We start from the raw sequence: 13,729 nt of genomic DNA on the forward strand, positions 1-13,729 counted from the left end.
TCCTTCACATAAATAGAAGCCACTGTGAAGGCTTCCTGTGCAGAATGTGACATGAGGAAGCTGGGCGTGCCAAATTAAATCCTAGTATCTCCTCTAATTCAAGAAGTGTACTATCAAATGACAGAAAATAAGAAAACCTGAGACCATACAACCATCTTTTACTTTTTAATGCAGTTTTGGCTTCTCACCAGTTTAGTAAATTAAAATGTAGCAGGAGAGATTCTTGGCTGTCATGTTCTTGGACTGCAGCTGAATCTTACTGAGGGAAGGAGAAGAAGAAAAAGAAGGCCTGTGTGCATGCAGAAGACTCCATTCAGAGACCAAAGGCAAATGGCTGTGTGAGGCACTTTGGATGGTGGTGTGGGAATTCGCCCTATTTGACATGCAAATTCCTCCAAGAGCTGAAAGAGCCGGAGAAACAGGTGTCCAAGGAAGTGTGCTGCTGCGTGGGTGAGGGCGGGAGGACGGGTGGGTGTGAGGGCGCTGAACGATAACACAGGAGGCATTCAAATACTGCTCGTAACTTTGGTCCCGTCTGTGTGGCACTTTATCCCCTTGTGTTTGACAGTAAATGCAGATGTAAGAGGAGCGTTATCATAAAACAAAAAAACCAGGAAATACATATTCAGGTTTTATTGATTTAAATGGAATTTGGTGGAAAAAAAATACACATTTTAAATCAAATGAGGCAAAATATCAGAAATCTACATGCCCCTATCAAAATAAATGCTCTGTTGTTTCAAAATATAACTGTTGCAACGATTAATAATAAGCAGCATCTTATCAACTTAGTGGAGTGTGTATTTTCCAGTGGCTGGACAGCAAACTAAATGTTCTTATTCTTTAAAATGACCAGTTAACTTATTCAAATTCCTTCCCTGGACCAAAATCAGCTCTTCAGGACAGCTTTTTGCAGAAACTGTTGAAGTATCGGTTAAAAAACAAAACAAAAACCCACAAAATCAAAGTTTTAAAATCTCCAATGTGACTTTAAAAAGCTCCACAGGGCATCACAAGTAAACAGTGCTTCAGAACAAATTTTTTAAAATGAACCCGTAGCATATGCTTTACAACATTTGACAGTGTTTAAAAGTCAACACATACCCACAACCATTTTCCATTATAAAAATCATCGACTGAAAATAATCTCCAAAGGTATGGTGGTAACTCCAAATAAAGCCACATCTTTTGCTGGTAATGTTAAACGTTGCCTGTTTTTCAGTTCATTTCGAATTTTTCTTCACTTGCAGCATCTCGGTTTTATACAAGTATTTACACGTCACCGTCAAAGGTTTACAGCTCCATCGGCTTTAGCCGCAGAGAACAACCCTCTAGTGCGCTCCTTTTCTTTTATTGTAATAATTATACAAATTTAAAGCAGATGAAACCTTTAAAGTGTAATTGTACAAAAACAGCTTATACTTATACTGTTTCATTTATGACATAAATAAAAACTCCACGCACTCCCAAACTGACAATACTGTCAGACACAACTGAATTACTTCCACGAATACATCTTAAAAAATAAACTTTACAAATCTTTGGCTTAGTGGCACAAAATGTCCCTGAACTATCGTCCTTCATTTGAGTGTCAAACAGCTTGCGTCGGTTTTTTCCTCTCCTTTTTTCCCTGTAAGACAAAGGCTGCTGCTCACTGATGGAGGCTGAGAGATAATCTCAGGACGCCCTCTAGTGTTCAGTGACAGCAGAGACCGACTCACTGAGGCAGCACCACAGACTCTGCAGAGTGCACGCGTAGAAACTGTGCGTCTGCAATTTAGTGCGAATAACTGAGACTAACGATACAAATCTATCCGATGGCAATGTAGTGACTGTAGGCAAAAAGGAAGTCTGGGAAAAAAAGCAAAGAACTCCAGGCAAAAAACTCAATAATTAAGACTCAATGTTTGAAAAGATGGGAGATAATCAGAGTGCTTTTAAGAGGTAACTAGCAGCAGGTGTTAAAAGTTAGCTACAAGCTTTTTTTCTCCCAAAGGGAGAGATCAGCAGCCTTTACCATCAAGAGATCTGCTCTGAAGCAATTCTGTATGCAAATGTATGGAGCAACAAAACCTATTTGAGCTTTATAATTTTCTACTTATGGAACTTCCCAACTCTGTGATAAATAAGAGAACATATACTTTATATATAAAGACTACGTTCTTCTCTTTTCAAGAAGGCGCACAGCGTAATAAGCATTAGTGACCCTGTCAACATTACCGACAGGTGTCATTAAAATCTTTTGCCACGTGTGACTATTCTCCAGTGGGCTATTTCTAATTATTTAGTACTTTAATGTTGCATTGTGATTACAATCACAGAACTCCAGTAGTGGCTCAAGCATACTGGTAAGACGGTGGCATTAGAGGTGACAGCAGGCGAATTTGATCATGCACTCACTAATTCTTTTTTCTTCTTCATTGTTTATCTTTTAGAGTTTGAATTAAACTTGGGGGAATCAGGACTAGACATTTATGTGTTTACATGAGTGATTATGAGGTTCATCTTTTTTTGTTGTTAAAGCCCAATGGAGATAGGCAAAATAGCCCCAAGTTCAAACGCCTGCCTGCAGGAATAAAACCTAATTTATCAGCGTCACACATTGTCGTCATCTGCTGCTGGTCCCTGGAAATGACACCTCTGAGTTCCACTTTACAAATGTGGCTGTAGGATGTAGTTAAAAAGCATAGCAACCTGTGTGAGTGAAATGACTTCAGCAGCTGCTTAGCTGGCGTTCAGTTTTACAAAGTTACGTAAAAATTCACAAACATCTCAGTTTAATTTTTGCCCCAGACACACTGAAAGGTGTCGTCATGTCACTGCTTGGTTAGGCCTGTATGGACTTACTGCTGTTTGTAAACTGTGATAAATCTTCTTCTGCTACAGGTAGGTGTCTTGCTCTACACTGCTCAGACTCTCTTTGGACCCTTTTAGGGTTATATGTTCGAAGAGAGGTGAGGGGTCAGAGGAAGGAGCGTAAGGATTAATCAGCTCCTGTGAAGGGAATGCTGTCTTCATCTCATCTTCATCCTTAGTCTTTCTACTTCTTGTGGCTGCATTTTCTTCATTCACATCCGTCTTGGGTGCCAAGGGAGACTCCACGGTGATGGCAGGTCTTTGTTTCAGGTGTTGTTTGCTATGTGGCTCAGAGGTCATGATGGCTTTAGCCCCGTGCATCCTGGGAGGGGATTTACAGTGCAGATCTCCGTGACTCTCCTTCCAGCGCCGGAGCTGAGCATTGTGCTCCTTCTCGATCTTTGTCTCGGATATCGTTAACTCGATAATCTGAAACACACATAAATACAGGAGTGTGAGCCACACGTGATTTAATGTCTGAGTTTTTAGTTAAAGCATTTCCATTATTGGTGTTTTCACAATCTCAGCAGGGAAAAGTCTCAGAAGAGTTTGCAGGGTCAAAATAAGAAAAAGGATTGCAAAGACTTAATGGTCTGTGTAGGTGTACCTCATGCACCAGGAAACTTTCTTGCATGTACTCTGGATTTATTGCTCGGAGCAGCTCCATTGTCTCATAGAGACCTTGGCAGTCCTTCAGTTTCTGCTGGGATCCCAACGTGCATTTGAGGAGGACCAGGCCCACTTTGAAGAGGATCTTCACTCCTGAGAACATACAAGTCACACAAGACAACATGAGGCCAGATCAACTAACTTTCACATTTGATATTAGTAATTCATTTCTCCATAATAACCATGAGAAGTACTTTGAGTTGGGTTGGGTGACACATTTTTATTATTTCAAAATAAAACAACAGGGAGGCTTCATGTTTTTAGTCTGTGGGTTGTTACTTGGATATTCTGATCACAGCTCATTGATCACTCTTTATCTCTGTTTTACCCCGATTAGTACCAGAGAAACCCTACATCAGAGCATATACACTTGCCAGCCACTTTATTAGACACATCTGTTAAACTGTTCGTTAACACAAACACATAAACAACCAATTACATAAATGCAATTAGGCCTGTAGACATGGCCAAGATGACATGCTTTAGGTTAAACTCAGAAGAAAAGGTGACTTCAGTGACTTTGAATGCGGCAGATGGGCTGATGTGAGTATTTCACAAATAGGTGCGATTTTTCTGAACAATCATCTCAAAGGTTGACAGAAAATGGTCAGGTATGCAAGGTATGCAGAAAAGCATCTCTGAATGCACAACACAATAAACCTTAAAGCAGAGTGGCAGAAAACCACAGCAGGAGCCGCTCCTGTCAGCTAAGAACAGGAAACTGAGGCTACAATTTATAAGGCCTCACAACAAGTAGACATCTAAAGATTTGAAAAATGTTGCTTAATCTGGTTAGTCTTGACTTCTGCTGCAGATTCTCACTCTCTCGCTCTCCCTCACACACAGCAAAATTTTATTTTTGTTTGTGTACCTCCCTTTCTTTTGTCTTTCAGGTGATAATAATATAAATAAGATAAACAACAAAATAAAAAGATTAACAAGAGGAGCCTACAGAGTCCATAGTGCTCCTCTTGGAAAACAAGTTGTGTTTGGCACAACAAAGCAGTGTTCCCCTTTGTGCCAACTGACCATCATTTAAATACCACTCTCTACCTGAGTATTATTACTGACCAACCCTTTATAACCACAACGTCACAAAGCTAGAATCATCTCAATCATGAGATGACATGACAATGAGTTCACTGTGCTCAAAACACAGTCACCAGATCTCAAGAGCACCTTTGGTATGTTGTGGAACGGGAGGTTGCCATCATGGATGTGCATGAGTCTGTGATGCTATCATGTTATCAGCACCCTGTTGACTTTGTGCAACCAAAATTTAAGACAGCCAGTCATTAAAAAAAGAGAGTTCCTAGCAAAGTGTCCTGTGCATGTAAATGGTAAATGTATTTAGTCCTTTTCTAGTTTTATCAACCCACTTAGATTCACACACACAACAATAAAGGAAGGTCTGGGGGTTCAGCATCTTGCCCAAGAGCACTGATGTGCAGACTGGAAGAAGCCTGAATCAAACCACCGACCTTTCAATGGCTGAAAAACCGCCTCCCCCTCTGGAACCATCAGACACAGCTCTTCAGGTTTTGTACTTTCTACTTGGTTTTGTTACAGTTATCTACCTTAAACTGTTACTGATTTCTGACATTAAAGTAAAATCAAAAAAGAGGATGATGGTCATATGATGGGTATTGGAGGACCGTTAAATGCTACCATTTTGTATACATTTAATTGCTGTCTAGAGACTGATAATTTAAGCAACGGAGGGATGCGTTTAAATGAAAAACCAAAAAGCACACAACTTTCAGCCAGGCCGCTAATACTTCATCTTGTCTATCTCAACACTTCTCTTATTTGTCTGCACCAACTAACTCAATGCAAAGACAGGAAGTTCTTCTTAGGTGTGCCCCCAAACTCAAGTGTGGCATTTTCCACTACTGCACTGTGAACTCTCCACTCAGTCAAACAAAAATCAACCACAAGCCACATCAAACAAATCTTCCATCTGTGAGCTTAAAGTAAAACACTTCTGTTTAATAGCATTTGAATACACTATCGTATCTATCCCATCATCTCTGTAAGAGCAGCAATTCAATGCAATGCAATTATAAAAAAGAAGAAAATCTATCAGTGTGGGGCACTTCACCTTCACACAGGAACATGTCCCAGACGCGCAGCACCGAGGCCCACGGCAGAGTGCGAGAGAAGATGCACATGAACCACTCGGTCATGCACAGGGTGGGCTCCAGCTTCTGCTTCTTTAAGTGACGGTAGGCCACAGAGGAAACCTGCTGCAGCAGAGCGTACAGAATCTCCCCGTCGAGCTGGATCGCCTCCTGTGGAGACAACATGCAAAAACAGTCAGCAGAGAAAGAACAGACTGCTTTGTCTTTGCTTAATCCGATTGTCTGATTATCTTATCCTTCTAGCCTGGTCACCACCTCAGGTAATTAGGCTGTCAGCATATCAGCATGAGTGACAGAGACAACGGCCTAAAGAGCTGTAACACTAGAGCAGCCACACGTACCATCGAGCTGAAAGAGCGAAGTTCTGACTTTAGAAAATTAGGCCAACAGACAAGCTGTAAATATCAAACTAAACTTTGAATGACTTCAAATCTTGAGGCTGAATTTGTTTTAGCTACGGGTAAAAGTCACCTTAATTCCTGGGAAAAATATCCATAAATATCAAAACTGTAAAACAAAATGATTTTTGCCCATTATGGGGTGTGTTTGGAGTCCTTAAATGACTCATTTATTTACTTGTTGGTACAAAACACATGTTCATTTTGTGTACATAGATATACACTCACCAACCACTTCATTTAGTATTAACTTGTTACAACTTTCACTTACACCTTGTTATTACCAGGTTGGTCCCCTTTTGTCTCAGCCCATATTAAATCTTTTCATCACAAAATCAAAAAGGTGGTGGAAACATTCCTCAGAGATTTTGGTGTATATTAAAATGACACCATTGCACAGTTTCTACAGGTTTGTCGGCTTCACATCCATGATGTGAACCTCCGGTACAGCCACATTCCAAGGGTGCTTATTAGATTGTGATCTGCTGTGTGTGGAAGCTATTTGAGTACAGTGAACTCAAATAACACAAAAACCCCAGTGTAAGATGACATGGGCTTTATGACATGGCACTTTCTTCTGCTGGAAGCAGCCACCAAACATGGGTACACAGACATAGACAGCAACAATGTTCTGACATGCTGTGGCATTTAAACATGCCCAGTTTGTCTAAGGGACAAATTATGCCAAGAAAATATACACCTAAGAAATTTCCTGTTCTTAGGTGACAGGAACAGCGTGTGATTAGATATTTAACAAAGTGGCTGGTGAGTGTACAGATTACAGGTAGATAAGTAACAGACGGAACAGTGACACTGACAGCAACATACCAGCCCTGCACTGTAGTATCCAGGAAGGTATTTTTCACAAATCTGAACAAGAACCCAGAAAGCATCCTAGGACCAAAGAAAGAGGGAGAGAGAATTAGAGGAAGCACAAATTAAAGTAATAAAAAAGTATTACATAAAGTAAAACGATGATGCCGTTGATAGAAAATATACATTTGAAAAACAAACTTAGAAATTAACATTTTCGATTAGAACAGATGGCATCCAGTATTTTAGATTAGAAAAAGTACAGGGATGGGTTAAATGATTAAATATTCACCTCAGCTGGCATATGCATCAGAAGTACAGCAGCGACGGGAGCCTGAGCCTGGCAGTAACCCTCATCAGGCCGATACAGAGTGTAAGCCTTCAGCACACGAAACAGGTCTTGCTGCCTAAACATCAAAACAGCTGGTTTAGAAACAACGTTTGGCCTCATTAGGCGAAAAGTGGGACACATAAAAGGATTCTGGAAGCGAGGAATGAAAACGCATACCCGTGACCTCCTCTCGCTGCAAACATTTCATGGAAAGGGAACTGTCGATGAAGGTCCCGCTCAATGATATCAACCCATTTGGGATCTCCTTGCTCCTCGTCCAGTTTCTAAATAACACAATTTGTTTGGCATTTTTAACATTATGTTACTTTGTAAAACATTCTAAGTATAGCTACAAGCCTTCTACTCCAAATAGCAACATCTGTTTGCAATTTAGTCTTTGCTAAACTATAGCAGCGTAGTTTTGGTTTCTGATCTTAACATTGCTTTTCAATGCAAAGTGCAACAGCACAGATAGAAATATTGTAACTAAAACTTTAAGTGTGTACCGTGTTTGGATGTTTACTGGCGTGCTATTGTTAAAACTGAGACAATAGACAATATCCTGGCATGCTGTCAGTAATGAGTACGTATCAGGACTCTTCCTGCACAGTTCCACCCAAAGATAATTTAGCCAGAGCTAAAACTAAAACTGTTCCTTTAACTACATTCTTGCTTTAAGGATTTATTTAGTCGATCATTAATGACAGTTTCACATCTAAAATTGTCACAAATATGGTAAAAAATGTACAGCGGAAAACTTTTCTGTCAATTACAGGAAGACAGACTCCCTGATTTATGTTACAAATGATTTTGCATCATATATTTTGTCCCAGGCCTGAAAAGAGTGCACCTTTTTTTTCCCAAATAGATAACTATATATTTACTCTAGGAAAACAATTCAGGGTGAATTTAAAGAAAAATTGATCTAAAGTGGAAAAACCCATCTCCATTCTTATGTTACAGAGCTTATGTTCTTCTCATCATACCCAGCATATACTCTGAACACATGCTAAGCCTGCCTACCATGATTGGTTCGTGCAACACATCTCATCACCTTCTTTTTGTAATATTTCTGTTTGTCTCTTCCTATGTTTATGTGTAATTGTCTTATTGTAATACGTCGTCTAATATTGTCATATTATGTTATATTTATTTGAGAATTTTAAAAAAGTCCACTTTTTAAACAACTTTCTATGACTGACCTGGAACTTGCCCTGGTTTAGCTCCCTTTTCACTTTGCCTCCAGAAAGGTAGAGCCAAGCTCGGCCTCTCAGGGATGGAGGGATCCCCTTCTGACAGCGCTCTTTCACCTGTTATACAACACATGGACAGTTCAAGAAGAAGCTGTATATAACATCTGGACATAATTAATACATCTGATGTCATTTACAGCTTATAAAGCGGACCTTCTTGTGTCTTTTGGCCATCCACTTGTCCCAGCTGTTGAGCATCTCCAACCATTTTGCCTCCCGCTGTCTCAACACCTCAGTTGGGACCTCTTCAGCACTGTGGAGGAGGAAACAATTAAACTGATAGAGGCAAACAAATTATTCTCAGCCCTGACTGACAATGGTTGCACTCTTCTGTGCCAGGTCCAGTAATCCTGTCATCATAGAGGGCAGGAATCTCTTCCTTGTACGTGTAGGAAACCTAACCTCAGGCTAAGCAGTTAAACACTGGCAATCAGCAAAGAAGTGGATGGAAAACAGGAAGCTGTGGGAGAACTTTCCCTTTGTTCAGCTTACTACAGCCTCCTACTCAAAACATTTACTAATCTCTCACCTCACTGCAGAGCTGCTGAAGACCTGAGCTCTCACATTTGACACACACAAAAACAACCAAAGAAACCTGGTCTATTTATTTATATGATTAACTTTACAACTTACTGCAGTGCAGTTATTAAAGCAAGCTCAAACAATGCCACTTACACCAATGTTATCTAATAACCCCGAAGAACAAGATAAGGACAGACTGCATTGTGTCTTCAAAACAGTAAAAAACACTAAACATTTTGTTGTTGACAGGTCAGCCTGCTTGGCTGAATCTGTTTTTCTTCATTTGTTATTTGAAAAGGAGTTATATTACTTGGTTTATAAGGAAAATTAAAAGAAATGAATTAATTAAAGCAAACAAACAAACTTTCTGCCAAACTTTGCCTATGTTCAAGGCCAAGACTAGCTTTAAGAGCAAGGAAGATAGACAAACCAGGACAGTGTGCAGACCCAGAAGTGAAAGCTAGCTTTTGAGGAGGGCTTTATTAAAGGGGACTTACTGCATTATACACAAACATGTACAGTAACAAAGGTAGATATTTGTATGTCAGCTAACAAGGTCAGCATATGTGCAAGCAATCCTTGTGATCCAAAATGTCAGGATTTATTTATTGCACCAAACACACTTTTTCAGACACTTTTTTTACTCTTAGGTCTGTATGATGACCACACATAGGTGAGTGTGCCAAAGGAAAAAAACAAAAAAGCTACCTCCTATTCCTACCTTCTGTTTGCAAGGGTCAACCAATCAGAAGAAACTTGTCTTAAAAGAAGTGTGTCCTTAAAAAGAGAGGAGCTACCATGACTTCTTTTGAGGTTGAATTGAGGGGCTGCACCAAGTCCCAGTATAAGAGAAATATTATGATTTTGAACTGTGGATGATGGAAATGTGGCTCCTTTGGCTCCACAGGGATGGATAGTGAAGGTATAGAAAGCAAATTTAGCAGTGGAAGAAACTTTTCTCCCACTCCCACTTGTTATTACCAAACAATTCACAATTGAAATTCCTGTCTGATGTCATTTCTTTTGGAATATCTCAAATATTGTTCACTAGAATACATTTGTTTCCCCATTTTCAAGCCTTAATATTTTTAATACCATTCATGTCATTTGGGTAAATTGATGGTATAGAGCACACCTCATATATGGGAATCTGTGTAACAAATTTCAACCCTCTCTTTCTCGTTCTGTCTCGTTCCCCTCGTTATGTCTACAGGGTTTCTAAAACACTAGTGCAGGCTGTACTATCAGATATTCAAGCAAATGCAAGAATTTGATGTTGAACTTCAGCTACATTTTTGAAATTCCACATTCATTAAATCATAGTAGCAGATATTTGGCCTAAAAATGTGATTGATATAATTTAAGCAGCTTCCTAGGTATACCAGTTTAAAAATGGCTCCACAGAAAACTATCTTCATCACAATATGTTAGTTTACTTATTGAAAAACAACAGTGATCTGGCAGTTCTACTAAGAAGTATAGATATCATCACCCAAGATCCCGCTGCTTCCCCATGGAAAGGTGGTTAGGCTGAAGGAACTTGGTCCGTTCATATGAAATGACCCTTATCTAATTCAGGGTCATGTCCCAGAGCCATAATGGGATGAAATGTGGGGTACACCTATGGCCAATTAACCTAACAGGCATGTCTTTTGACTCTGGGAGGAAGCCAGAGTAGAGTGAACCCACCCAGCTGCAGACAGAACATGGAAACTTTGAACCAAGAAATTTCTTCCTGTGAAGTGACAGTGCCAAGTTATTGAATATTAATGCCAGTGAGAAAAATACAACAAAGAAGGAATCCGGTCTCTCTCATTTTGGTGCCAGAGAGCTGTTGAGCAAGAAAAGTAGGAACACAGAATACAGACTAACACAAATAGCTTGGGATGAATGGGGAGCCAGTTCCATCAGAAACAAACTGACCAATCCACTGAATCGTAACCCTCCAAGCAAATCCTTTTTAACAATGCGGCCATTTTTTTCCTGACAGTGATGCATTACAAAACAGTGACGTCAAACTCAGGGCAGTGTACACTATTGCACATACGGGCTTTATTTCAGTTGTTTCTATGCTGTGGTGTGAAATAGAGATGATACAGCAGCTGTGCTGATGCTGAAGAGCATGTAAGGATGCACTAAAACCAAATCCAGTCTTATCACGGTGCATCTCAAAGATTACAATGGTATAATATCATTTTGCAACAAATAATTTAATACACTTTTTTACTGAAAAACTTTCACCCTTATGCAAAACTCATAAGGTCAAGGGATCATCAGCGCACTCTGGTTCATTTTGAGGCAAACAACAGTAACAATAAAAAGCAGTGAACCATTAAACCAGGCGGGGTTGGGTTAAACTGTAAAGCAATGTGTTTACCGTGTACAGTTTGAAGCCATCCAACCTTAACTTTTCTTCTTTTGACTATAAACAAACTCATTAATGATAAATATTACAGCGTCAGTGGGGGAAAGAAGCCATCTGAGCCGCAGAGAAGACTGAGTTTTATTCGCGTTTATCCATCTCAGTCAAAGAAGAAAAGGGACAAGGAAACCTTTATGAATTACTCCATTGATTTCGAGGGCTAAATAAAATATCAGCGATGTTAAACGACACTTACGAGTCTCCAGCGTATTGCTGGGCTCCTCCTGTGAATCCGTACTTGTCCACCTGGGTCTCTCCGGGGACGACATTGCCGTTTACCTCTGGGTCTAATCCGTGCGAGGAGCCCGTCCCATTTTCTGTCAGCTTCTCCGGGTTGTCTCGCAAATTAAGTCCATTGCTCAGCTCCGTTCTGGCCATTGAGCCAACATTTATCTTAGCGTAAGCCGCCTACAGGGTCTTCAGAAGAAAAGCTGACACTTTAACGCAGTCCATGGGAGCCGCCTGCTAGCTACGGTTGCTACTGAGATAGCTGCTAGCTCGCTAACGCTACAACAGCCACTTGAGTATTTTTTTATGTACATCCCCCTCTCCCCCACATAATTAACGCTCCACTCACACTCTAAATCGCACCCCGATGACCGCTTAATTAGCAGCTCAGCATCTGTTTGCTAATCCCCCAAAGTTACTATGCTAGCATCACACAACTGTCAGCTGACACACACCTAGTTTCTGTGCTGTCAGCAGGAATGTGAGTTAGCTGCTGGCTACAAGGAAGAGAAAAGCTGTCTTGCCCCGAAGAGCGTAGTAAACAAAACATCCATGGCATCTTGTGACTCCCTGTTGCCACCTAATGCTGGAAATCACACGTGCAGGTACGGTTAGCAATTTCCCCTCACTGACAATTACCACAGGAAGTTATTTTTCTGCAACCAGCATGAGTGCTCCATTAAATCGTTATATCTGATCTTAATTACAAGTGAGGTGACATTGTCTTTCAAATAGTTCAGACAGAACTTGTATTGTAATAACTGCATTGCACTGAAGCAGCAAAATCTTAGTTGATGCAGAATACGGAGTAAAATATTAGACATGCAAAAACGCCCTGCATTCACATCTTTAATCATTCACTTCTGCAAAAGTCATGAGTCATCCCTCATTTCTTCATATTTTGCTTTCAAGGAGTCAGACTTGAGCAATAGTTCTCTGGGCTTTCTGAAAGTCTTCCAAAGATATCGGCTCCTTTTTTATTCATTTCCAGAGTGAAAATGTTTGTTTGTTTGTCAAACCACTTTACTGTAACCTATGAATATTTCAAGAATAAAAGAGTTAGGTGTCTATTTTATGTTTGCACATAGAAAGGAATTTAACTCAAGGGATGAACAGGATAAGACAATATAAAAATAATTTAAAATTGTATACTTATCTACTTTGTTATTAGGAAAATGTAATTTGTTCCAATTTCTAGAGATGAATCTATAAAAATGAAAGAAATAACACAGTGTGACAGGCATAAAACAGTATTTTGGGATCGACAAGGTGATTCCTGAAGCGATAGTTGAAAACATGGCATAAATCAGCATGGTGCTTAAAGTGTTCTTAAACAATAGGGGCAAAAACGAAGATGTGTCAGGCCTAAAAACTATCTACAGCAGTTGAACAGTATCTGAAATTCATATCCTTAAAAAACAGGAAAGAAATCCAGCAAAGACCTGACATAGGACCTGAGAAATGCATCTGAGCCCTTAGTTGAGCCATCTGCTGTTCACTGAAGCCTCTTTGGAAATGGTCTCAGTGGAAGGATGACTGTCAAGAAGCCAATTCTTAAGAAGAGAAACAGGAAGAGAAGAGGGAGGTCTGCTATATTACACAAGAACTGGATTGAATCTGTAGCAACAGGTCACTGTCAGTGTGTATGTGGGAGGTGACTGTCTATAGGTTTGGGACTGAATTTCAGTCAGTCAGAATCGATGGAATTAATAACCATCAGATTTTTATCCACCAGGCTGTACCATAGTGGATCAGTCACACCACCAATGCAGTAAAATCATACCTGGCTAGAAAAACACACAAAGGAAACCTATAAGTCACGAACAGATAAGCTGTGGCATTCAAATGACGCTCAGTTGGTACTAAGGAGCCCAAAGTGTGTCACTAAAATACCCCTCTGCACAATGTGTTATACATTCATATGTGTTCTCATACATAATACACTTGTTGACATGCAGTATCTTTTCTTTTTTTTTGCAGAACTGTATTTTATGTGTATTTATGCTACATTTAAAGTAAATTAAATCTCCTTCCTTTCCCATTCTGGTGCTCAGTATGAACGTCTTGACCATGTCTACTTCCATTAACTTGCTGCC

The 13,729-nt window shown here is 39.9% G+C and overlaps 1 protein-coding gene across 1 annotated transcript; it reads right to left on the reverse strand.

The window, feature by feature from the left end:
- Positions 1-618: 618 nt before the first annotated feature.
- Positions 619-12,168, reverse strand: LOC102796860 (TBC1 domain family member 10A-like). Its single transcript, XM_006788818.3, has 9 exons — positions 11,602-12,168; positions 8,615-8,714; positions 8,411-8,518; positions 7,386-7,492; positions 7,170-7,284; positions 6,893-6,958; positions 5,627-5,816; positions 3,464-3,618; positions 619-3,285 (listed from the first exon to the last, which is right to left on the reverse strand). Exons 1-9 carry the CDS (start codon positions 11,781-11,783, stop codon positions 2,881-2,883), a joined length of 1,428 nt encoding a protein of 475 aa, XP_006788881.1. The 5' UTR covers positions 11,784-12,168; the 3' UTR covers positions 619-2,880.
- Positions 12,169-13,729: the final 1,561 nt, after the last annotated feature.

This window comes from Neolamprologus brichardi, chromosome 7 (assembly GCF_056152115.1).
Source record: "Neolamprologus brichardi isolate AB-2024 chromosome 7, ASM5615211v1, whole genome shotgun sequence".
Classification (NCBI taxonomy): domain Eukaryota; kingdom Metazoa; phylum Chordata; class Actinopteri; order Cichliformes; family Cichlidae; genus Neolamprologus; species Neolamprologus brichardi.

Bases quoted from the DNA above. Each gene is read 5' to 3' on its own strand.
- LOC102796860 (XM_006788818.3), bottom strand. From the start codon at position 11,783: ATGGCCAGAACGGAGCTGAGCAATGGACTTAATTTGCGAGACAACCCG. The intron at 7,285-7,385 runs GTATGCGTTTTC...TTTGATGTTTAG, and splicing joins GCAGCGAGAGGAGGTCACGG to GCAGCAAGACCTGTTTCGTG. The intron at 6,959-7,169 runs GTGAATATTTAA...CTTTGGTCCTAG, and splicing joins TGATGCATATGCCAGCTGAG to GATGCTTTCTGGGTTCTTGT.